This window comes from Dermacentor albipictus, chromosome 8 (genome assembly GCF_038994185.2).
Source record: "Dermacentor albipictus isolate Rhodes 1998 colony chromosome 8, USDA_Dalb.pri_finalv2, whole genome shotgun sequence".
Lineage (NCBI taxonomy): Eukaryota > Metazoa > Arthropoda > Arachnida > Ixodida > Ixodidae > Dermacentor > Dermacentor albipictus.
Window position 1 is genome coordinate 107,282,383 of NC_091828.1, and position 22,321 is coordinate 107,304,703.

Below are 22,321 nucleotides of genomic sequence, written 5' to 3' on the forward strand. Positions count from 1 at the left end.
AAGAGAAGATGTGCACCAACGTGCCCCCCTCCCCACCCCCCTAGCGCGCGCACATCTCCTCACTACTACGTGCGCTCCTGACACTCGCCGAGGCTGTCGGCCTCGCCGACCGCCTTTAGCTCCATCACATTTCCGCGGCGTGCTGCTGTTCCTGGTGCTCTTTCTCTCCCCCTGCTTTCATTCCCTACCCCCTGTGCAGCGCGGTCGAGGTGTCCTCTGCTGAGAGACAGTTACTGCGCTGCACTTTACCCCAACCTTTCCTACCCATCATCAAGAATCTCCTTCTCTCTCTATCCCCCTTGCGAGCGTGAGAAGAGGGCACGCAGTCTCCCCGCCTTCCTCCCTTGCGAGTCCGAGGAGTCACCGCCGCAATAAGTCACCATCCGTCTCGGTTCACCCTAGCAAGATTTCGCTCGCATCTACAGAATACGGCGCGCGGTCGCGATGTTATCGCACATGGACTTTATATGGAACATCACGGCGACGGCGGAAATTCGCCTAAAGTGTCGCAATAAAAGTGTGGGTGTAGTTTCACATTCAGCGTATCGTAGTACAAAAGAGAGAGTTTGCAAGTGAAAGATAGAAGAAAAGAGAACATCCCGCGACCTCATTGACTCTTCGATCTCATTAAGTCGGTTAATGCAAGGAGCCGCTATGAGTCCCTGACTCCTCGATGCGTTTGAGTGCGCTTGCGAGAAGAACCGTCCGATACTGGGATGAGTCCAGTGCTGCCATGACCTATTTGCGAAAACTTTTCTGTTGCACCTGTAGAACTGCATTGCCACCGGGAAAGCTCGAAAAGCGTCGAGTTGCTGCGCTTCTTGTGTTTGTCTGCTTGTTTGTTGGTATCAAACATGGCGCGTACCCTCAACGGGGGATGGGCGCTTGGAATGGAGCGCAGAAATAATAAGACAAGCACAAGAAAATGAAGCTAAAAGAACGAAAGAAATACATTTAGACAAGAAAGAATGGTGTTTAGTCGACTACTAAACATACAAATGAACACATAAAAAATTTAATTGAATATTTATTGAACGAATAAAGTGCAGACTCTCTTGCTTCGCTTTATTAAATTCATTGCTGGTTTATGGCTCGTCATGAGCCGCAACAGGTGCCGCCAGAAAGAGCGTCAGCTCGCGCACAGAAACCAAACTATGCCGTAGTATCTCCTCGTGTTCGTGCTTTGTTGGGTTGTTTTAACGCGATAGCGTTAAGGAGCTCGTGTCGCAGAAAAGCCGGTGTCGTCGGCGTCGGCGTCCGCGGCGTTGGCCGTGAGCGATAAATCACTGCAGGCACTTCATAAATAAAAAGCAACTTCGAAGATGGGCTGGGTGGGAATCGAACCAGGGTCTCCGGAGTGTGAGACGGAGACGCTACCACTCAGCCACGAGTTCTTTTTTTTTTTTCTTTCTTTCATGGTATTTATTATAGTTGCATTCAACTAGACGTTCACCAGTTCTGCATAGTCAGAGAATGGAGGGCACAATGAAAGTCACACAGAAGAGGCAGCGTTCATACTGTGAGTAGAAACGTTCGTGTCACTTTAGAAGGGTGGCAAGGATAAGCACCTCACCAAAATAGGGTACCAGTCCGGTTGCACACCGAGTCCATCATAAACCTGCTTTAGGTGTAGCGTCATTTGGATAAAATTTGCCCTTGTAGGTACAACCGTTTCGGCGTTGCGGTCCATCATTCGCGTTTTCCACAAACTGTGCATTCCCATGACAAAAAACATATCGAAAGGTGCACTATTATCAGAGGTTGGCAGCAGGTATCGCACAGTATGAGCGTTAATCTCAAAGTCTTTCTTTAAAGTCCGTTGGAGGACATCCCAAAAAAGGATGGCGTCGGTGCAGCTAATAAAACAATGTTCAATTGTCTCTGGTACATCACAAAGGCGACAGTTAACAGAAGAGACAAAGATACCCTTTTTTTGTAGCCATGCTTTAACCGGTATGGTTTCACTATGAACTTTATAAAAGAATGTTTTGCAGCAAGGGGATAAATACATTTTGCGAACTCGCTTTAGCACATCGTGGCCTGGCAATTTAATGTATATTGATCGGTAAAGTGGAGGAGGGAATAGCATGGATAGTAAGTCTTTGTACAACGTTTTGCGCGACACAGAATACAAGTATTCAGTGGAAAACCGAACTGTCAGGAAACGAACCGCCAAGTAAACTTCTTGCATGAACCCCCACAAGCATAAGCGCGAAGAAAAACTTGAAGAAACAACTAAATCAGGTAACGCATTAACAAGTGTGACTTGCATGTATGAACGAATTACAGGATGGGAAGTATCGCGAAAAAAGAAGAAACGAGACACTATCTGCCGCACATAAAGGTGTACTAAGCCCAGCCCACCTTCGCTAACAGGCCTAAAAATGTTGTCTCGCCTCATGGGCTCAAAAGTTGAAGACCATACGAAGGTCGCAAAGATACGGTGAAAGCGTTGGATGTATAGCCTAGCACAATGGATAACTTGCAATACATAGAAAATTTTTGTTGCCAAGAACTTATTGCAGGCTTCGGCTTTCCCAAAAATAGAAAGTCGTTGTGGAACGAATGTCTGGGCGTAACTTTGCAGTACCGAAACCCGTTCTTTCCAATAGTGTGCGCTTAATTTATATGCGTCTAGCGGCACGCCAAGATACTTTGGCGGGACATCAGTCCACTTAACGCCTGCAAACTGTTCTGGTGTATAGCACCATGAGCCAAACCATAAGCCTAAACTTTTTGAGGAGTTCATTCGCGCTCCTGATACACTGCCAAATTCTTCTATTTTCGATACTACTTTTTCAACACTGGACTTATCCGTGCAGAAGAACGCTAGATCGTCTGCGTAAGCTAAGACTTTAACTTCATTACCCAGTATATTGAAGCCATGGATGTTACTCGACTGAATTACGCTTAAGCATAGCGGTTCCAGGTAAAGGGCGAATAGTAGTGGGGACATCGGGCATCCTTGTTTTACTGATGAGCAAATAGAAATGGGTTCGGAGAGTTGGCCATTAATAATTAAACGAGTAGTACAACAGGTGTAGCAAAGCCTAACGCCTTTAAGCACAATGGAGCCAACATTGACATGCTCCAAAAGAGAAAATAAATAGGAGTGGCTCACACGATCAAAAGCTTTAGCAAGGTCTACCTGGAGCATTGCAAGCTGCTCAGTGGAACCATAACAGTATTGAAAAAGGGTACGGGCGATATGTATGTTGGTTTGAATTGATCGGCCCCTGATTCCACACGTCTGATGGGAACCAATTAGAATTGACATCGCAAATTGCAATCTATTAGATAGAACTTTTGCAAAAATTTTGTAATCCACGTTTGACAATGTGATTGGTCGATAGCCTTCAACAGAACGCAGTTTCTCTTTATCTGAACTTTTGGGAATTAAAACTGTGTGGGTTTTGCAAAAAGACTGCGGAAGGGCGCCAACTTCTAAACTTGTAATAAAAATATCCAATAATATGGGGCTGATAATTGATTTGAAAGCTGTGTAAAATTCACTTGAAAGTCCATCGGGGCCGGGTGTTTTCGACAGAGGCAGCTGATCAATAGCTAGCTCAATTTCTTGAATCGTAAGGCTACCACTGATGACTGCACAGTCATCATCCTGTAATGGTTTTACAAGAGATACAAAACTCTCTAAAACTTTTGCATCGTGATCATTCGGAGGGGCACTAAACAACATAGTGTAGAAAATTTCGAACTGAGAAATGATGTCATGAGTATTTGTTAAAAGACTACCCTCGGAGTAGATTTCCGGAATTACTTTGGAAATACCGTGACGTCGCTCGTCAAGTAAAGCTTGACGTGTTGGTTGCTCAGATTGCAGAGCGCGCATGTTTCGAGATCGAATTCGCGCACCTCTGTAACGCAGTGCGTCATACTTTTGTAACTCACATTTAATGTTTTCTATGTCAACAATGTAAGTGCCTGGCATTTCGCATTCAATCTCATAAAGGCTACATAGGCTCTTAAGAAGCGTTTTTTCTTCATACTTTCTATAGAATGATTTCACCGATCCAATTTCTATAGCCACTGTACGAACCTCTTGTTTAAAGAGTTCCCAAGCAGCAAATAATGGCAAGTCACTAGACAGAGAATTGGTTAGAGCCATGCGCACGCGATTAATAAATTCCCGATCATTTAGGAGCTCAGAGTTAAGCTTCCAGAGTGCCCACTGTGGTCGGAAATTAGTTACAAATTTTTCACCAATGTTTGCAATAACCATACAATGATCAGAGAATGAAACGGGGATAGTAATGCAGGATAGTCCTCGAGAGAGGAGTGATGAAGAAACATAAATCCGATCAAGGCGGGCGTAGGAATGACCTTGAATTCTTGTATAAGAGCGAGCTCCCTGTCCCGACACTCCTATATCAACGAGCCCTGCATTTTCTATTATGTTAGACAAAACTTCACCGCTCCTGTCCCGCTGAGTGTTATGGCCGCTTCGATCGTTCGGATCGCATACACAATTGAAATCTCCCATTAAAACAATGCAGCGATCACAGTCCAATAGACTAGACACAGTATCAAATAAAAGAGCTCGTTTTGCAGCGTCATTAAATGCATAGACGTTGACTATGCGCCATGGCACAGCCTGCAACACAAAATCACAACATATATATCGACCTTCAGTGTCGACATGATAACTAAAAGCTGAATAAAGTAGGCTCTTTTTCAGAAACAGGAAACAGCCCGCGGATAAACCAAGAGCGTGTGAAACGCAAACATTATACTCAGACAGAAAAGGTCGCAAAGCCCTTTCTGTCTCGTCGTCACTCTCAATCTTCGTCTCCTGCACGGCGACGAAGTCGAGGCGCTTCCTAGACAAAAGCCGGCGAAGCTGCGCCTGTTTCTGCAAAGACCTAAGGCCTCGTACGTTCAAGGTTGCGAATTGAAGTTGCTGGGACAGGGCCATGGTGACTACCAAGTATTTGGACCTAATGATCTATGTGATCGGTCCTAGAGGGCAACGGTGAGGCTCCCTCCGAAACCCCACCAGGCCTTCTGGACCGTGATCGTCGGCACTTTCCTGAGTGTTTCGATGTTTTGCGGCGACGTGCTTTTCTTGTGGTACTGGTCGTCTCGCTGTCTGTGCTTGATTCCGATCTGTTGGTCGCACGGCGCTTCGGAACTGAAGTATCCGCGTTACTTCGGCTGTCCTCTGCCGGCTCAGTGCACGTGTCGAGTTGCTTGGGTGCATCAGATGAGTCATTTCCGGCTCCCTCATTCGCTTGCTGGGCAGCAGCTGGCTCCGTGGTAGCGGGTGCTCCTTTGGGTTGTTGCTTCGGTTGGTCATCTTTCTCTTCGCTACTTTCTTTATTCACGGGCAGTTGGCATTGTTGGCAGTTGGCAGTGGGCAGTTGGCATTCACGGGCGATGGCATTGTGACTGTCTTCAACAGGCAGAGGGGCCTTAGTGGCACAGCGGGTCTCCGCGGAAGAGGGAACGTCTCCCGTCGCGTCAAGAACCTCCGTAATGTCCATTATGTGTTCTTGCAAGCTTTCATCCGGAGGCTTTGTTCTGTGTCGTAACTTATCGGCGTATGTTACGACACATTCTTCAGCTGTGTGACCAAAGCGCCGGCAGGTTTCACAACGTGGGGTTCTGCAGTTTCGACGAATGTGCCCCACCTTGTTACAGCGCAGACAAAGTGGGGGCCGGCCTGGAATTAATACGAGACTCTGCACTCCACAAACAGGTAGTAGATGTGGAACGTCCCCCACGCTCACTCCATCGGCAAGAGTCAACACCACGTCCCGATTTAGCGTACGCATTTGTTCCATCTCCGATACTCTCCAGCTTTCTGCTGAAATAGACTTGACTTTCCCGTAAGCCTGGAGCGCATCTCGAATGTAGTCGTCTTCCAAACGCTCAGGAAGCCACAAAAGCTTCATTTTAACTTCCGTGGGCTCAGGATCAATGACGACACAGCGTCTACCTTTTACGGATAATTCCCCGCATGCGACTAGCTTTGATTTTGTCATCCCTGATTTGCACGTCACCATCCACACGTGCGACATCTGAAATTGTCCGATGGAACTTATTTCCTTCAGGTCAATAACGGTCCGAAGGGCGTCTCTGAAGTCTTGGGCTCGGTACGGTCGACCACTTAAGTCAGCATGCAGGAAAACGGAGTCCACAACCAGCTTACCGGTAGGAAGACGGGGTAACACAACACGGTAGTCATTGCTGCTGGCTGAAGCCTGAGTAGCACCTCGGCCAGGGGCCGATAAATCCTTTGAAGCGGAGAACATGAGAAAAGCGACCGTTCGGAACGCCGTCTTCTTCTTCGATGCTTGAAAGAAGTACAAAAGCGCTTCTAGTGAATGCGGTGTTGCCTTAGAAACGTGCCGTAGAAAGTTATACTGCGGTGTATATCGGTAATTACGAGCATGTAACTTACAGAAGTCGCATTTACATGAGTAGCGCAGTACGTTTCCGCAACATTTCTTCTGTGCTTACCGCACACGCAGAGCCATCTTGCGGCAAACACAGAAGACCCCCTCCTCTCAATGTTCTCCCACACGGGTTGCAGACTCAAGCGCCGTTCCTTTCTTTAGATTACTATCTATCTATCTCTCTGCCCGTGCCGATCACGACGTTGGGCTGGCGTAGATCGTTTCCTCCTCCGAGACGCCGAGTTCTTTGGTTCGTTCCGTTTTCTCAGGCGCACATTTCGTTGCCGCGCCGAACACTGCGTTGCTCGACGCTCACCGTGTCCGATGCGGGGCGCCTCGTAAGTGATCGCTGCGCCGTAGCGCATTGTCTTACACCCCTTGGCGGGTCGACGGGAACGCTGTCGCGTTCCACTCTTGAAGGCGAAGCTTAAGCGTCCTCCAAATTTTTTTAAACATGGCCGATAGCGTCGTCGAACATTTGAGTCTCCCGTTTCTAAAGCTCCCCAATAGGGACACATTGCGTCGCTAGGTTAGCGTCCTTCAAATACGAGCCCGATGTTTCTAATACTCCTCGATAGGAATGTTTACGAGTTGGGCGCTCTTGTGTCTTTTATATACGCACTACTGGTAGCAAGTCAACCCAGGGTCCCCGCGCTTCAGAAGCTCCCGAGTGTCTTCGCGACAACGTGAACGATGGCCATCATTTGCTGTTGCGGACGAGAGACGGCTTGGCAACTTTGGTGCGGAGCACGGCTTATGTAACCTGTGTGACGTACACACATACGAGACGAAACAATCACTTGGAAATTTATAAAATTGGACTAGAAGTTTCATGAGAATCTGAAATGGGAATCAAAAGGGAAAACAGTCGAATTAACTCGGTTACCATATTGCATCGTGCAGGAAACATATCGCAAAGAAAACAATTACGGAAAAGAATCAATCACTCTATGCTATAAAGCTTAAACGAATCTCCGCAGAAACATAAAACCGAAAAACTGAAACAGTTGTTATAATGTTCACACCTTGACGTTGCCAGTTGCTATACGCGAATGAGGTCAGTACTTGGCAGTAATGGCGATGGCAGTACCGTTCACGATGACTCGAGTACGGCGCGGCACACATGTAAGCGTCTCGTGAGAGTTTGGCGCCAACAAAGTCTTCGAAATGTTTTGTGAGAAAAAACAAAAACCAACAACACTGTACTCCTAATATACCGGAAAATCACATGTGGAAGAAACAGACAAAAATGTAGTATAGTGACTGTCGCTGCCATATATCTTTCTTTAATAATGGTATAGTACTTTTGTCGCCGTTCGCGTATAGTTTCGAAATTATCAATTCCCAAGTCAGTCTTTAGAACAATGGGAGACCTTATTACTCAGCTCCGATCCGGAGATTCAACTGAAGACCGTCCAACTGGCCGAAATCGCCGCTAGGGTCCAAGGACTACTGGCCGTCGTCTAGGTGGGAAGACTTAAAGCCTTCCCTACATCTGTTGGACAAATAAAGTTTTACAATCCAATCCCAAGTCAGATAACGCTGTCGCGGCGTTGTCACGGGGACTCGGCCATCGCATCTTCGTGCATGCGCAGCTGCTCCACGGGCAGGTCCCAGAAGGAACACTTGTCCATGACGTCCATGGGGTCCCCCTTGGCGCACCGGAAGGCGTCGGCGAACTCCTTCAGGTGGCGCAGCGGCACGTTGCAGCGGTCTTCGTCCGTCGCGAAATCCGTGCGCGGACCCTCGAGCAGGTCGTGGTCTTCGTCCGCGGAGCACAGCTTGAAGCAGTAGTTGAGGTAGAAGAGCTGCTCGCCCGAGAACTCCAGGAAGGACGCCGGCGTCCGCACTCCGCGCTGCTGGAGGAACGCCCGGCGCCTGTAGGCGCCCAGGACGACGCGGAGCGAAGCGAAGTCGGCGACGTCTTCGTACGCGGAAGCTGAAGGTTTCTGCGCCTCTCGCCACCGGCCGACGTTGTAGGCTCGCCGGAGGCACGCCGCCCTGTCCTCGTAACGCTTGCGGACGTCGGCGGACCACCAGTCCCGGAGCGCCCCGCTGGCGTCCCGTTCCCTGCCGCGCGCGTCGAAGCCGTGCATCAGCTCGTGGGCCACCACCGCGCCGAGGCCCGCGTAGTTGAAAGCCGTCCACGCGCCGTCGTCCAGGTATGGAGGCCTCATGATGCCGGCCGGAACGACCATGGCATTCAGCGCCCTGTCGTACAGGGCGTTCACCGTCAGAGGCGGGAATGCGAGGTCCTCGATGGCAATGCCGTGACCGCCGCCGTCTCGGTACAGGGACAACTTCGCCATGACGAGCCTCGTCGAGGACCTGGCCGTCTGCAGCGACGCCGTCAGGTAGTCGTCGTGAGTCGAGAAGTTGGCGTAGTGCGCGTCGAGCGCGCCTTCGTCGACCAGGAACGCCGGCTTGACTAGGACCTCGGCCATGGCGGCCAGCTTGTCGCCGGCCGCCGCGCGCGTAGCGTTGTCCATCCAGGGCACGTTGGCGAAGGTGGCCGCGAGCTCGCGCCTGACGTCGTTGACCATGGTCCTGGCGACCGCCTGCATTCTGGCCGTGGGTAACTTGCTCAAGTAAGGATAGCTGGCCGCCAGGGGCATCGCGTGGGCCACGTTACTGAAGCAGGCGTCGACATAACTCGCCGTGTCCTTGTAGACGACGGTGGCCGCCTTGTAGGAGGCGCGCGGAGCCAGCTGGCGAAGCACCGTCCAGCCGACGAACATGGGCACGAGCAGCGGCTTCCCCGTGTGATTGAGGATTCTGCCGACTTGCTGCAGGTAGTGGACGTTGTCCAGTCTGAGCTTGTGATCGGCCTCCACCTTGAAGTACGGCTCCGTCTGCCGGTTGATTTCGTCGACCCACGTCTGGCCCGCGACGCCAGGTATCAGTTCGGACAGGTTGTGGTACGTGGGGTCGTCCGGCACCGCCTCGTCCGTCCGTAGCGAAGGAATGACCTGCGAATCGGCGTCGGCTATCTCGGTCAAGAGGTACTCGTCCCGCGATGACCGGAAGCCCGGAATCGCCTGTAGGTGGCTGAGGAAGAACTCCTCCAGCCTTCCCGAGTCCTTGAGCACGTTGCGCCAGCGGAACCACTGGAATAGCTCGACGTTTTCGGCGATCTCCACGGTGGGTCGACCGCCTTCGTCCAGGTCGGCGAAGACATTCACGATGAACAGCGTGTCGATGCGCCAGGTGAGCGACAGCTCGATGGTCGCGGCCACGGCATCGGCCGCGTCCTGCGGTTCGACAGTGGGAAACTTGGTGTAGGTTTTCATGAACTCGGCCACCTTTTTCGTCTCGGACTTCTTCTTGTCCACCACTTCCTTGCACGAGTCGAACAGGGACGCCGCTTTGAGAACAGCTGAGCCCCTCGGCGCCGTCGCCTGATGCCTCTGCGCAGACGATGTCAGTGGCATCCGGTGGTGGTCTCGCAGAAGGCGACCTTCCACGTCTCGGCGCGTCCCGTCGGCGTTCTCGACCTCCGAGGAAACCTCGCGCGATAAGGTTCTACCGGTCGATCCTCGTCGCCGACGGTTCCTGGCAGCCTCTTCGAAGGCGTCTCTGGCGTCAAGCAGCGCTTCGCGCTGTACCGTGTCGGCGACGCTGCGGTGCTGGCCCCTGCTGTGGTCTCGAATCCAGCCGGTGCAAACGAACCGGTAGAAGTTGTCGCACGGCGCCACGGACCGAGTGACGGATTCCTCGAGCAGCCGCGTGTAGTTGACGCCGCGCCGACCTCTGGCGTCCTCGGCCGGAACGTAGAAGACCAGGTACCAGGTGAGCCCGGCCACCAGGGCTACGAGGGAGACGAGCCCGAAGCCGACCGCGCAGAGTTCCGCGAAGTCGGCGGTGACGAACTCAAGCTCGGTCTCGCTGGCCGAGCTGCCTTCTTCCTGTTGCGCGGCGTTCTGGGCCATGACCCGTTCCTTGCGTTTAGCTCAGTGTCGGCCTACACGGAATCGAGTCACCGCAGAACCTTCTGCGCGGTTAAGTGTGGTCAGTCGGGTTCCACGTCTTTCTTTTTTCTTTCTTTTTTTTGCTATACGTCGCCGCCCCTATGGTAACGTTTGGATCAGTCGCACCTCTTGATGTTTGGTCGCAGAGTTGCTTATATGCATCACTGAGACTTCATAGCCATGGCAGGTGTAAGAATTTAAACACGTTTCTTGTCCTGACCTGCTTGCTGGGCAGCTGACACTCTTGATGGAATCCGATTTCGCTTTAGACACGTGTGTCCTACTCGGAGGATTTTTTTTTTTTTTACAATGAAGTGCACAGTTTGCTTACCTCCGTATAATGGCACACCTGCCAAGTGCAGTGCATTTGCTGTGGCCCAGACCAAAAAATAAAAAAAAAGGATGCGGGTATACCCAGGTGCGTCAGGCACGACCGTCAAGAGTCCGTTCGAGCTTTAGGCCTAGCGATCACCCGTTGCGCCGACCATCGTGCTGCGTGTCGGACTGAGGGTTGGCCCGCGTTGAGTAGCGACGTTCGGAGGTCGAGGAGCAGAACTCGAGAACCCGGCTCTCGGTTATGATTAGACTTTTCTCTGTAGGAATCAGAGTAAAACCGGACCGACAGCTCGAATCGAACGCGACATGGTATGGTATGGTATGGTATTCCTTGAGCGATGGCGCACACCCACTGTGGGGGATTGGCCAAGATTTGGATGAAATTAGGCTATCTTTATTAAAAAACTGAAAATGCTAAAGCTAACCGGAGGAAATGAACAAAAATAAAATGTTTAAGAATTCAAGACAACCTCTTCGTAGCAATTATAAAATCCTCCGCGGTTGAGCAAATATCCCTGTGGCACTGTCCAGGAGAGGAGGCTCCTAGAGAAAGGATATCTATAATTGAAAAGCTCAAACCAAGCTGTGTAAATCTTGATTCTAGATTTTTTCTTAAAGAAGTGAAACGGCGGCAGAATATGAAAAAATGATCGATTGTTTCATCTTCTCCACAGACTGGGCACAGAGGGGAGGGCACCAGACCAGCCCTGTGACGATAAAAGATATCACGCGACATCTCGTGATATCTTCTTCTTCGTCTCTTACGTGCATGTAACTGCAGCGAGCGCACGCTCAGCGCCACCAAGGCCAGAGGAAATCTGCGTAGGGAGCTTAATTAGTTTTTTTTTAATGGTTTGAATGGTTTATTTCATCAACAGTTCAAACATACATATCCAGTGGTACAGCGGAAAGGGGTGGCGAAAAGGCAACTGCATGAACGCCTGAGAATGCGCCAATCCCCACCCAGACCACGATATTGCACAACACTAGCGTGTCACTCTGTAATACGTAAATGCAGTAAAAAAACTATAAAAATATTGCAGAACACTCAGCCTGGTGCTGTAATACATAAATGCAGTGGAGGAAAGAAAGAACTAAGCCGTGGTTTTAATAAGTGAACTAGAGCATACTCGATATCAAGATCTTAACGACAAGAAATTTTCATGGCTGAATTTTAAGGTACAAGACATTTCTGGAAAGAAGTATACAAGATAAGCAAGTCTTAGACTGGTGCCGTTTCGCTGTTGCAGACGCCGCCGGCTTTTTCGGTCAATGCGCCCTGTGACGCTTTTGCATCAAAATAACAGTGTGTCATTAATGATGAAGTGACTGTAGCGCAAGAGTGGGCACGGGACACTAAAAAGGCGACAAGGACACGCGCCCGTGTCCACTCTTGCGCTGGTCACTTCAGCATGGAGTACCAACTAGCCCGGTCTCACACCCTGCCATTAATGCATCACGCTGTACATATACATCGGCCTGTGTTATGTTCTCGGTGAGATGCAGATGGTGATAAATATCCATCTTTGTGTTGCAGGTGAGCGACTGGCAGGTGGACTACCACACCCCGGGCGGCGTGGACAAGGACGGGTGGCAGTACGCGGCCGACTTCCCCTTCTCGTACCACGGCGCCAAGGGCATCACCGACTACGTGCGCCGAAGACGGTGGTTCAGGTGTGGGAGCCGAGCATCACCGTGCCCCTCACATCTTTATAGACGCCTTGACGATTACCGCGGGTCGTTGGCACTTACACACAAGGCGTGCTACATACACGTCTTACACGTCTTTTCACGAAAAAAAAAAGCACCATAGGCGACTTCATGTTTAAGAATGAACTATGGCAGGAATCTGTCGGTACCCGCCGTGGTTTCTTAGTGGCTGTAGTGTTGGACTACAAAGAACGAGGTCGAGCGATCGAATTCCGGCCACGGCGGCAGCATTTCGAGCATTGGAATCGGCGCGGTGGTTGAGCTGCCGGAGCTGCGCGGTCGCTTGCCTTCATACTTGCGCTCGAGCATTCGAATCTGTGCGTTGGTTCGTACTCGAGCTGCCGAAGTTGCGATGTCACTCGCGTTCATACTTGCTCGCGTTCGTTCGAATCGTCGCGGCAGTTCGTACTTGAGCTGCCGAAATTGCGTGGTCGCTGACGTTCGTAATTGCGCTCGAGCAATCGAATCTGTGCCGCGGTTCGTACTTGAGCTGCCGAAGTTGCGATGTCGCTCGCGTTCGTTCGAATCGGCGCGGGGTTTTGTACTTCGGCTGCCGAAGTTGCGCTGTCTTTGGCGATCGTACTTGCGCGCGAGCGTTCGAATCTGCGCGGCAGTTCGTACTTGAGCTGCCGAAGTTGCGATGTCGCTCGCGTTCGTAATAATTGCACGCGTTTTTTCGAATTGGCGCGGGGGTTCGTACTTGCGCGCGAGCGTTCAAATCTGCGCGGCAGTTCGTACTTGAGCTGCCGAAGTTGCGATGTCGCTCGCGTTCGTAATAATTGCACGCGTTTTTTCGAATTGGCGCGGGGGTTCGTACTTGCGCGCGAGCGTTCAAATCTGCGCGGCAGTTCGTACTTGAGCTGCCGAAGTTGCGATGTCGCTCGCGTTCGTAATAATTGCACGCGTTTTTTCGAATTGGCGCGGGGGTTCGTACTTGCGCGCGAGCGTTCAAATCTGCGCGGCAGTTCGTACTTGAGCTGCCGAAGTTGCGATGTCGCTCGCGTTCGTAATAATTGCACGCGTTTTTTCGAATTGGCGCGGAGGTTCGTACTTGCGCGCGAGCGTTCGAATCGGCGCGGGGGTTTGTACTTCGAAGTTGCTCGGTCGCTCGCGTTCGTACTTGTGCGCGAGCGTTCGAAACTGCACGGCGGTTCGTACTTCAGCTGCCGAAGTTGCGCTGTCGCTCGCGTTCGTACTTGCGTGCGTTCACTCGAACCTCTGCGGCGGTTCGTACTTGCGCGCGAGCGTCCGAATCGGCGCGAGGGGGGGGAGGTGTTGTACTTGAGCTGCAGAAGTTGCTTGGTCGCTCGCGTTCGTACTTGCGCGCGAGTATTTGAATCTGCATGGCGGTTCGTACTTCAGCTGCCGAAGTTGCGCTGTCGCTCGCGTTCGTAGTAGCGCGCCTTAGTACTAGCGCGCGTTCACTCGAACCTCTGCGGCGGTTCGTACTTGCGCGCGAGCGTCCGAATCGGCGCGAGGGGGGGGGGGGGTGTTGTACTTGAGCTGCAGAAGTTGCTTGGTCGCTCGCGTTCGTACTTGCGCGCGAGTATTTGAATCTGCATGGCGGTTCGTACTTCAGCTGCCGAAGTTGCGCTGTCGCTCGCGTTCGTAGTAGCGCGCCTTAGTACTAGCGCGCGTTCACTCGAACCTCTGCGGCGGTTCGTACTTGCGCGCGAGCGTTTGAATCGGCGCGAGGGGGGGGGGGAGGTGTTGTACTTGAGCTGCAGAAGTTGCTTGGTCGCTCGCGTTCGTACTTGCGCGCGAGTATTTGAATCTGCATGGCGGTTCGTACTTCAGCTGCCGAAGTTGCGCTGTCGCTCGCGTTCGTAGTAGCGCGCGTTCACTCGAACCTCTGCGGCGGTTCGTACTTGCGCGCGAGCGTTCGAATCGGCGCGAGGGGGGGGGGGAGGTGTTGTACTTGAGCTGCAGAAGTTGCTTGGTCGCTCGCGTTCGTACTTGCGCGCGAGTATTTGAATCTGCATGGCGGTTCGTACTTCAGCTGCCGAAGTTGCGCTGTCGCTCGCGTTCGTAGTAGCGCGCCTTAGTACTAGCGCGCGTTCACTCGAACCTCTGCGGCGGTTCGTACTTGCGCGCGAGCGTTCGAATCGGCGCGGCAGTTCGTAATTGAGCTGTAGAAGTAGCGATGTCGCTCGCGTTCGTACTTGCGCGATAGCAGTCACGCGGTTTGTAAGTATCTTTGATATCGGCGCGGTTCTTGTTATTCATTTGTTTATCATTATTACACTGTTGCATGACGGAGCCATTCAGGGGATTCTTCTCCACCCACCATGGCTGCATTTTGTTGCAGAAGATGAGGTGGTAGGCTTAGATTCTCGGCAGTGGCATGGTTGCATTCCAGTGTGGGAGGAATACAAAAATTCTGAGCATACCATGCTTTGTGTGTACACTATAACAAACCCCAGGTGGCCGAGATTATTCTGGAGCCCTTCACTGTGACGTCCCTCATTAACCCAATGTGCCATTTGGGGATGGTAAGCCCCACAAGTTAATCTTAAAAGATTCTGATCTACTTAGGTTTAGCAGGCCACTGGGAACCCACGAGTGGTCGAAGTTCGTGTGGAGCCCCTGGCGAAAACGTCTTTCAAAACCCACCATTTTGTTTCTGGGCATTCTAAGCGGTTGAGCAATTGCCTTGACCATAGACCAATCTACCAGCCACTTAATCAATCACTCAGTCGATGAACCAATTAACTCCGTCCCCCATTTATTTGACTCTTTTGCGAAAGAACAAAAAGATTCAAGAGGGAGATTGCCCGCTCCAGCACAGCCGCATGCACTTAAATAAGTTGGGGTCTTAACATTCCAAAAGTGCACAGTGCATAGGTAGCGTATTGGTCTAATTGATACATGTTTACTGTGTAGAATGGTAGTGTGAACTGAAGGAACACTGGATGATGAGACAAAGACGAGCGCAAGCGCTGGTGGTTGTCTGTCTTGTCCGGTATTTCTTTAGGTCACACTATGCCATTAATCTTAGCAGGTTATGGGGGGACACCCTAGTGGTGTGTTCTAAATTAGTTTTGACCACCTGGGGAGTTCTTTAACGTGCACTTTAGTACATGAGCGTTCTTGAATTTTGCCCCAGTCAAAATGTGTCACCTGTGGCCAGTAATTGAACTTATGATCTCATGGTCAGCAGCAGAACACCACAGGATGTGCCTTTGTACCTAAATCCAACAAGAAAGTGAAAAGAATTGAAAAAATACAACTGTATATAATTTATTTCGCCATTGCCTTCATCATGTCTGGGAGCAGGCTTTGCCGGCTGAACACAACTGGGCCCTGGGTCGAGGTGGAGCCGATGCCCCTTCGAGACGTGTCACTGTCGCTCGATGCTAGGCCGGATCACGTCGGTGAAGGAGGCGTCGCCCTGTGGGCGGTGTCTTCCACCGGGGAGGCCGTCTACAGAAGGGGTGTGACACTCGACTGCCCACAGGTGGGATTCTTCATGCGTTTCTTGTTTTCCTTTCTTTTTTTTATAGCTCCTGCTGTACATGACCTTTAATACGAAGTAGGGGAACGAGAACAGTAGGCTTTGAGAGTAGGCTTTTAGCTCGGGGTCAACTCGGATTTTTCTATGCATGAGAAATTCAGAAATGATTTTGGACAGCCGCTCAAGTGATCTGAAGTGAATTCGCTGCATTATAGAAAGCTGAATTTTGCTGATAGTAGGAGCCAGAATTTTGCCTTGGGGCCTCAGTTTTCACAAATATTGCCCTAAGTTAGTAAATTTCAAGTATGTTGAAGCAAAGTTTACAAATCTGCAATTTTGTAAACCCGACAAATCGGTTGCATGTCATGCTTACGTGAACTTGTTGCAGTGTTTATTAAAGCTTTGCGTAAGGTCTACTGAATATCAGTTTGCACAATTCAGAGTGACTTACTGCCATCCAAAGTAGTGGTGTGCATCACTTTTGTCCATCTTTAAATTTCACAATAGGTACAATCCACATAACTGTGATGATGATGTCATAATTGTGAGTTGCAGAGCTAAAAACATGATGCTTGTTGTGTTTTTGTTCTTTAATTTTGCAGTCTTCAGCAAATTTTGTAAAGTGATTGATGGCCTAAATAAAGAAATGAGCACCAGGAACGCACAGCTTGCACAAAGCTACGAGCCCCAGACTCACCTATGGACTCTACCTCCAATGCATATCGCTCTTAAGATACAACTGCACGGAGCCGTCGCATGCCCAGTTGCAGCCAGAGTAGAACGCTGCCCCCCACCCCTCTCTACCCTCCCCCGGTTCCTCGCAACCTTGTAACTTTGGTGCCGTGTGCACGACAGGAGACTGCGTACTTCTTGCGCGCTCTCTCGTCTCCTTCACATGGGCGAGATTGAGCCGCGTTTGTCGGCTCCCTCGCACGCCTTCGCTCGCACATATAGCATAGGGCGCACGGCGACAGTGTTATTGCCCTTAGGCTTTATAGGGAACCTCACACTGACGGCGACACGTATGCCGATGCCAACGGTGAAAATGCGCTTGAAGTGACCATATAATTGCTATCGCAATAAAAGTCTGCTCCTTACCATCACTAGATGTAAACTTATTCTTTTAAATGCAACTGTGCTCATCAAATGCGGTGCAGTCAACGTCGAGAAGAATTGCGTTTCTTATACATATTTAGATACGACCCCCTAAGGTATAAAGCTTCCGCCTATATCAACATTTTGATTTCAACAGTCAGTAGGATTGGGTTTTCTCTCTTATATAGTTTTAAAGTTGGTTTAGCTCTTACCTAGTGAAACCATTTCTGCATTTCAAATGCATTTTTGTGGGAAAATTGGAGTTTTGCCACATAACGGTGCTTCTTTTTTTCGGACCGCCCAGCTTTGATTTTAGGCTGCACCCACATCTTTGATGATGATGATCATGCATTCCGTTGCTCGCCTTTGTTGCTGGCTAGGGCAAGGCATGGATGCACGTGGCGACGGAGCAGCAGTTTGAGTCCATCAGCGTTGGAGCCCGGCACCGCGTGTGGGCGATTGGCCAGGATGGCTGGGCCTACGCGCGCAATGGCATATCAGATGAGCGACCCACAGGTGAGTTGCAACCACTTGCAGCTTCGATAATAAGTTGTGCTTGCATACGTTTTCTTGAGCAAGGTCACTCTCGTTTTCAGTGAAAGGAAAATGCTCTCTGGTCAAGCTTGTAGTTTACTTGTTGATTAAGTGCAGCTCATGTTTTTCACATGAATACAGTAGAAATTTGTAAACTTTGAATTTTTGAAACAGCAAGCTGCTGTCTGTGTTGTTCTATAAAAAAATATAATTGCAGTGCCAATTTTCAGAGGTTGGGCACCTAGTGGGATATCACAGTTGTCTGTAAACTACACAACTGTAGACTGTAGACTGCGGTATCTAAATGCAAGTTATGCCATCCCAGAAGGCAGCTACACTTCAAAGGCTCTAAACTACAGTGTATGCATGCTGATTGAAACTTCTTGAAAGCCTAAAGTCTAACAATCTAGAGTTTTGTCATGGCTTGTCTGCAAAGCTTGGAATTGGTGGAGGTGCTGAAATGTTGCCAGAGTGGTACAGTGTTGTTAGTTTTTAAGGGAAGCACATTATCACCTTTTTAATATAACCTCAGCATCTCTTTCACCTTTAGTTAAAAACTTGGCCTATATAATGCCTAATGCAGATATCTACTCATAAATGGTGGACTGCCAGAATTTCACTTGAAATTTAAGCTTATAATCAGCAATTGGATACTGCGATGTCTCTCCTAAAGTGGACAGGCAGTGTTACCATTCAATAGTATTCAACTGTTTGTATGTGATCAAGTTTGGTTTGAGGTATTGAAGGTTAACTCGTAATTAATTTGTCTGCCTAATGGGTCATATTAGTCGCTTCATCAGGTTGACTACTAATGAGGCTGCGTGGCCAGGCAACGAAGAAATACGGCTTTTCTGTGGCTTGCACATCCCGACAGGTTATGTGCACTTGAGTGCACGCACATGTATGGCTAGTCGGTGTTCTACACTGGTCCATTTTGCGGGATTGATCATGTGGTCTTAAAAACAGCACTGTTGTTTTTGTTTTGCTTTTACAGCCTGATATATTGTTCTCAAAAACACAATATATAGTGTTATACATTTCTAATGGGAAGGCCTCACTAACATTCATGTGCTTTTAGCCAAAAATATGGAATGAATTTTATTTTATTATGGGGTTTTACATGCCAAAACCACTTTCTGAATATAAGGCACGCCGTAGTGGAGGACCCTGGAAATTTCGACCACCTGGGGTTCTTTAACGTGCACCTAAATCTAAGTACATGGGTGTTTTCGCATTTTGCCCCCATCGAAATGCGGCCGCCATGGCCGGGACTCGATCCCGCGACCTCGTGCTCAGCAGCCCAACACCATAGCCACTGAGCAACCACGGCGGGTAATATGGCATGAAGGCCTGCAGTTTCATCTTTCATTAATGGATACCTGCATTAGCATTATATTGGCTGCTTCATGCTCCATAATGTAGAAGAAAGTTTGAAGTGGTGTTAATTTGAATACTGCAGTGTTTTCTTTATAACCTTCTATGTGCACGTTTTCATCATCTGTTGAATGAATGGCAGCCGTCACCTGTTACTGCATTTATTCACACAAGACGTGCCCTGCTCCTGTAGTACTATCAGCAAGCGATTATTTGTAGGAAGAAACAACAATCTGGATATTTTGTTTCGAACCCTTATCTTGCAGGCACTGCCTGGTTCCACATCGAGCCGCCATCTAGTAACACAGTACTGACAAAGGTTTCGGCTGGGTATGCTACTGTATGTGCCATCGATGCTTCGGGCAAGCTGTGGCGTCGGGCCGAAGTCATGGACATTTTCCCGGAAGGCACTGTCTGGACCTTGATGTCAGAGAATGTTCACTCTGTCTCTGTGGGCCCGGATGACCAGGTACGTGGCTGTGAAGCAGTGCTGCCAATCCCAGGGAAATTTGCTTAGATCTGGGGACTTTAGGCCTCGTTCAGGAAAATCTTTTTATATCTAGGTAAAACTTGTAAAGGAAAGAAAAACTCTTGTGCTGCAAAAACTTGCATTACAACATCATTTAAGCTTGAGTGCAGAGTTATATTTATAGAAATTAGCTTGGCAATAAATTTAAACTACACTTTCGCAGTCTGGCTGCATAACAAAAGTTTACTTCTACAAAAAGTATGTTGGCTAAGTGATCGACTGTGTCATAAAAAGAACTAGGGAAATTCAGGGAAAACTGGCTTCATAGGTTAGCAGCAGTGCTGTGGAAAAGCCTCCTTCCCGTCCCCCTAGACACCAAGCTATTATTCCGTTTCATACACAGCAGTGAACACTACAAAGACTGGAGAGACTTCTCATTACTTGTATTCGTGGCCAAAAATTAGTGCATCAAATATGAAAGAAGTACAGTAAACTCTCAGTTGTATGAACGACGGTTTATCGAATATTTCAGAATAACGAGCTTTTGAAATATCCCCGGCAGTTTTCTTATAGATTCTATGCAAAAATGTTTCACTTAAATGAATTTCGGAACAGCCAATATTTCAGTTTCACGAACTCGCTCAGAGGACCAAGGCTTATTTTTACGATCAGAACCGATGCCCGCCCTTATAAAACCGCCACTCCAGCAGCAATGTAACGTCGCTGGCGCTACAGCGCCCCTGGGGCAAAGCGGCGGCGTGGAAAACCAACGACAACGAGGCATGGCCTCCGAGATCATCCGCACAAGACGAGCGAACATGTAATCTGGGAGGCCATGAACAAAGTAACATTGCTGGCACTTACAACGCCGCCAGAGCAAAGAGGTGATCTGTCACACCATAAACCACGTGATGTGTGTTTCTATGTGTATGGTCATCGTCTCCTTTTTTTGAAGAAGAGGCGAAGAAGATGAAGAAGAGGCAGCTGCCGAGCCAGTTTCAAGCCCTATAACTCTAGCTGAGGTTGTAGGGTACATTGGAAAGTTGAGAGACTTTGTGTCTCAACAGCAAGCTGTGCCAGAAGAAGTGTACAAAAACATTGACTCTTTGGACGGTTTTGCTACTTCCTGTGCTTTAAATGTACAAGTGCAGGAGAAGGTTACAGATTTCTTTTTCTAAGTGATAAAGGCAGCATTATAACTGTTATGAACCTTGTACTTATTGATATGTACAAATTCCATTTCACACATTTCTAACACTATGGATGCCATGTCTTTTCCTCCATGAATTGAACTTCAAACTTTTGACTCTGTATGCCATGCCTTATGTTGGTCTAGTGACTATTCAGTTTAGTGAACTTTCAGTTAAGTGAACGATTTCCTTCGGTCCCTTGAAGTTCACTCAAGTGAGAGTTCACTGTATACAGGTATGAGTCATGTAATTCGATGCAACATTTAGTCTCATACTTTTATGTCCCAAAGTGCAAGATATTTATTACATAGAAGGCGACACAGACTTGAATCTACCAGCTCTCAGTGACCAGCGGCCACAGCGCAGTTCTTGCAGTCACGAAGCTGGGGCGCATTGCCAGGCTAGTTGGTTTGGATTCATAATAGACATGGAGCAGCGCTGCTCCGTGTCTGTTACGGATACTAGAAGCACAAAGGTATACCAATAATATGTGATTTGATGTAACCTTACAATTTGACCTTACGTCCACAAGTTGTAGTTGTAATAGTATTTGCAATAGGTACCATGTTTGCTTGTGAAAGGACCGCACTTTTTGGGGTGGATTTTAATGAGGTGCTGCCCTTACATAGGACTAGGCCATTTGGTCTAATTTTTCGAGCTGCAAGTTCTAGGAATTTACACCCTTTCCCATGAAACGCCTTCCTCGATTGTGGTGAGTTCCCCCTTTCTGCTTCAGCCATTACCATCTGCCCTTGTCGTCAGCGAAGAAGTTGCGGCTGGCTGCTTGCTTGCCATGCTCCTTGGCTTACACAACAACCTTTAGCTTAGATGCAATGTCATTCGCCTTCAAATGCTCCCTCACCATTGCGGACTCACAGCATCTGACAGACGAGCCAAAGGAGCTGGCTGAGCTGGTTGTGAAAACACAGCACAAAGAAATGAAGTGGTGCCTGCAACTTTTGTGCTGCCGTGGAGGAATGCAGAGGAGCCAGTCATGGCCGTGCCCTGGACATCAGAGGTCAAAGTGCAGCTCTCACCATCTAGCGAGCATGCATGGCATCGGAGCACCAAATGCATATCGCTCCTTGGTTGGATTTAACTACAAATTTAGGGCTGCCAAGTTGGGGGTGCAGTACATAGACAGCCGGCAGCCCTCACTCGAGATTATATTATAGTCCACATAAAGCATGTTTTGTTAGCTTCATTTGTTAGAGAATCTCAAGCAAACAAGTGTGACATATAAATTTACAGCTTATGTGAGATTGTTAAGATGTTAAGGAGGGTGTTGCAAAAGTACTAGTCACTAATTAGTGTTATAGTTTAGAGCAATCTATAACCCATTAGTGTTTGCCGTTTTTGTTGTATCATTAAGTGTAGATTATAAAAGTGTGATGTCATTATTTATTGCTGACTTACACGATTGTAAACTATTTAATTGTGTTTCTAGATTTTCTTATTTTCAATAATTTTTCCAAAACATTTATACCATAAATTGAAAATGCACTTGCTACAGTCACTAGATTTTAACTTTTCTTTTTAAATGAAACCTCTCATCAAAACTGCCACAGTGGTTGTCAAGAGAACTATTTACACCATTTCTCTGTTCCCGTGCTGAGAATAGATAAAAGCTCCAGATGTGAAGTTCTGTATCAACGCAAAGTAGTATTATGCAGCGATTGCTGTTATGCAATTTTCTCTCGCTGCAAATGGCGCGAGGACACAAGGACAGTAGTCATAGCTGAAATCTGCTGCCCAGGTTTGTGAAGAGGGGCCCA

At 48.9% G+C, this 22,321-nt stretch overlaps 3 protein-coding genes across 3 annotated transcripts in view; 1 reads left to right on the top strand and 2 right to left on the bottom strand.

Annotated features, from left to right (window-relative positions):
• Pex23 (peroxin 23) overlaps window positions 1–22,321 on the top strand; it is a 68,216-nt gene that overhangs the window by 40,324 nt on the left and 5,571 nt on the right. The window contains exons 18-21 of the mRNA XM_070523966.1: window positions 12,258–12,394; window positions 15,707–15,887; window positions 17,360–17,495; window positions 19,154–19,356. Coding sequence (XP_070380067.1) covers window positions 12,258–12,394; window positions 15,707–15,887; window positions 17,360–17,495; window positions 19,154–19,356 — 657 coding nt within the window. The remainder of the gene's footprint in view (window positions 1–12,257; window positions 12,395–15,706; window positions 15,888–17,359; window positions 17,496–19,153; window positions 19,357–22,321) is intronic.
• LOC139046624 (uncharacterized) lies at window positions 4,946–6,296 on the bottom strand. Its single transcript, XM_070523968.1, has one exon. The coding sequence runs from the start codon at window positions 6,270–6,272 to the stop codon at window positions 4,956–4,958; it is 1,317 nt and encodes a 438-aa protein (XP_070380069.1). The 5' UTR covers window positions 6,273–6,296; the 3' UTR covers window positions 4,946–4,955.
• LOC139048964 (neprilysin-1-like) lies at window positions 7,202–11,085 on the bottom strand. The gene has a single exon (XM_070523967.1). The coding sequence runs from the start codon at window positions 10,343–10,345 to the stop codon at window positions 7,973–7,975; it is 2,373 nt and encodes a 790-aa protein (XP_070380068.1). The 5' UTR covers window positions 10,346–11,085; the 3' UTR covers window positions 7,202–7,972.

Coding starts and splice junctions, on each gene's coding strand:
- LOC139046624 (XM_070523968.1), bottom strand. CDS start 6,272: ATGTTCTCCGCTTCAAAGGATTTATCGGCCCCTGGCCGAGGTGCTACT.
- LOC139048964 (XM_070523967.1), bottom strand. CDS start 10,345: ATGGCCCAGAACGCCGCGCAACAGGAAGAAGGCAGCTCGGCCAGCGAG.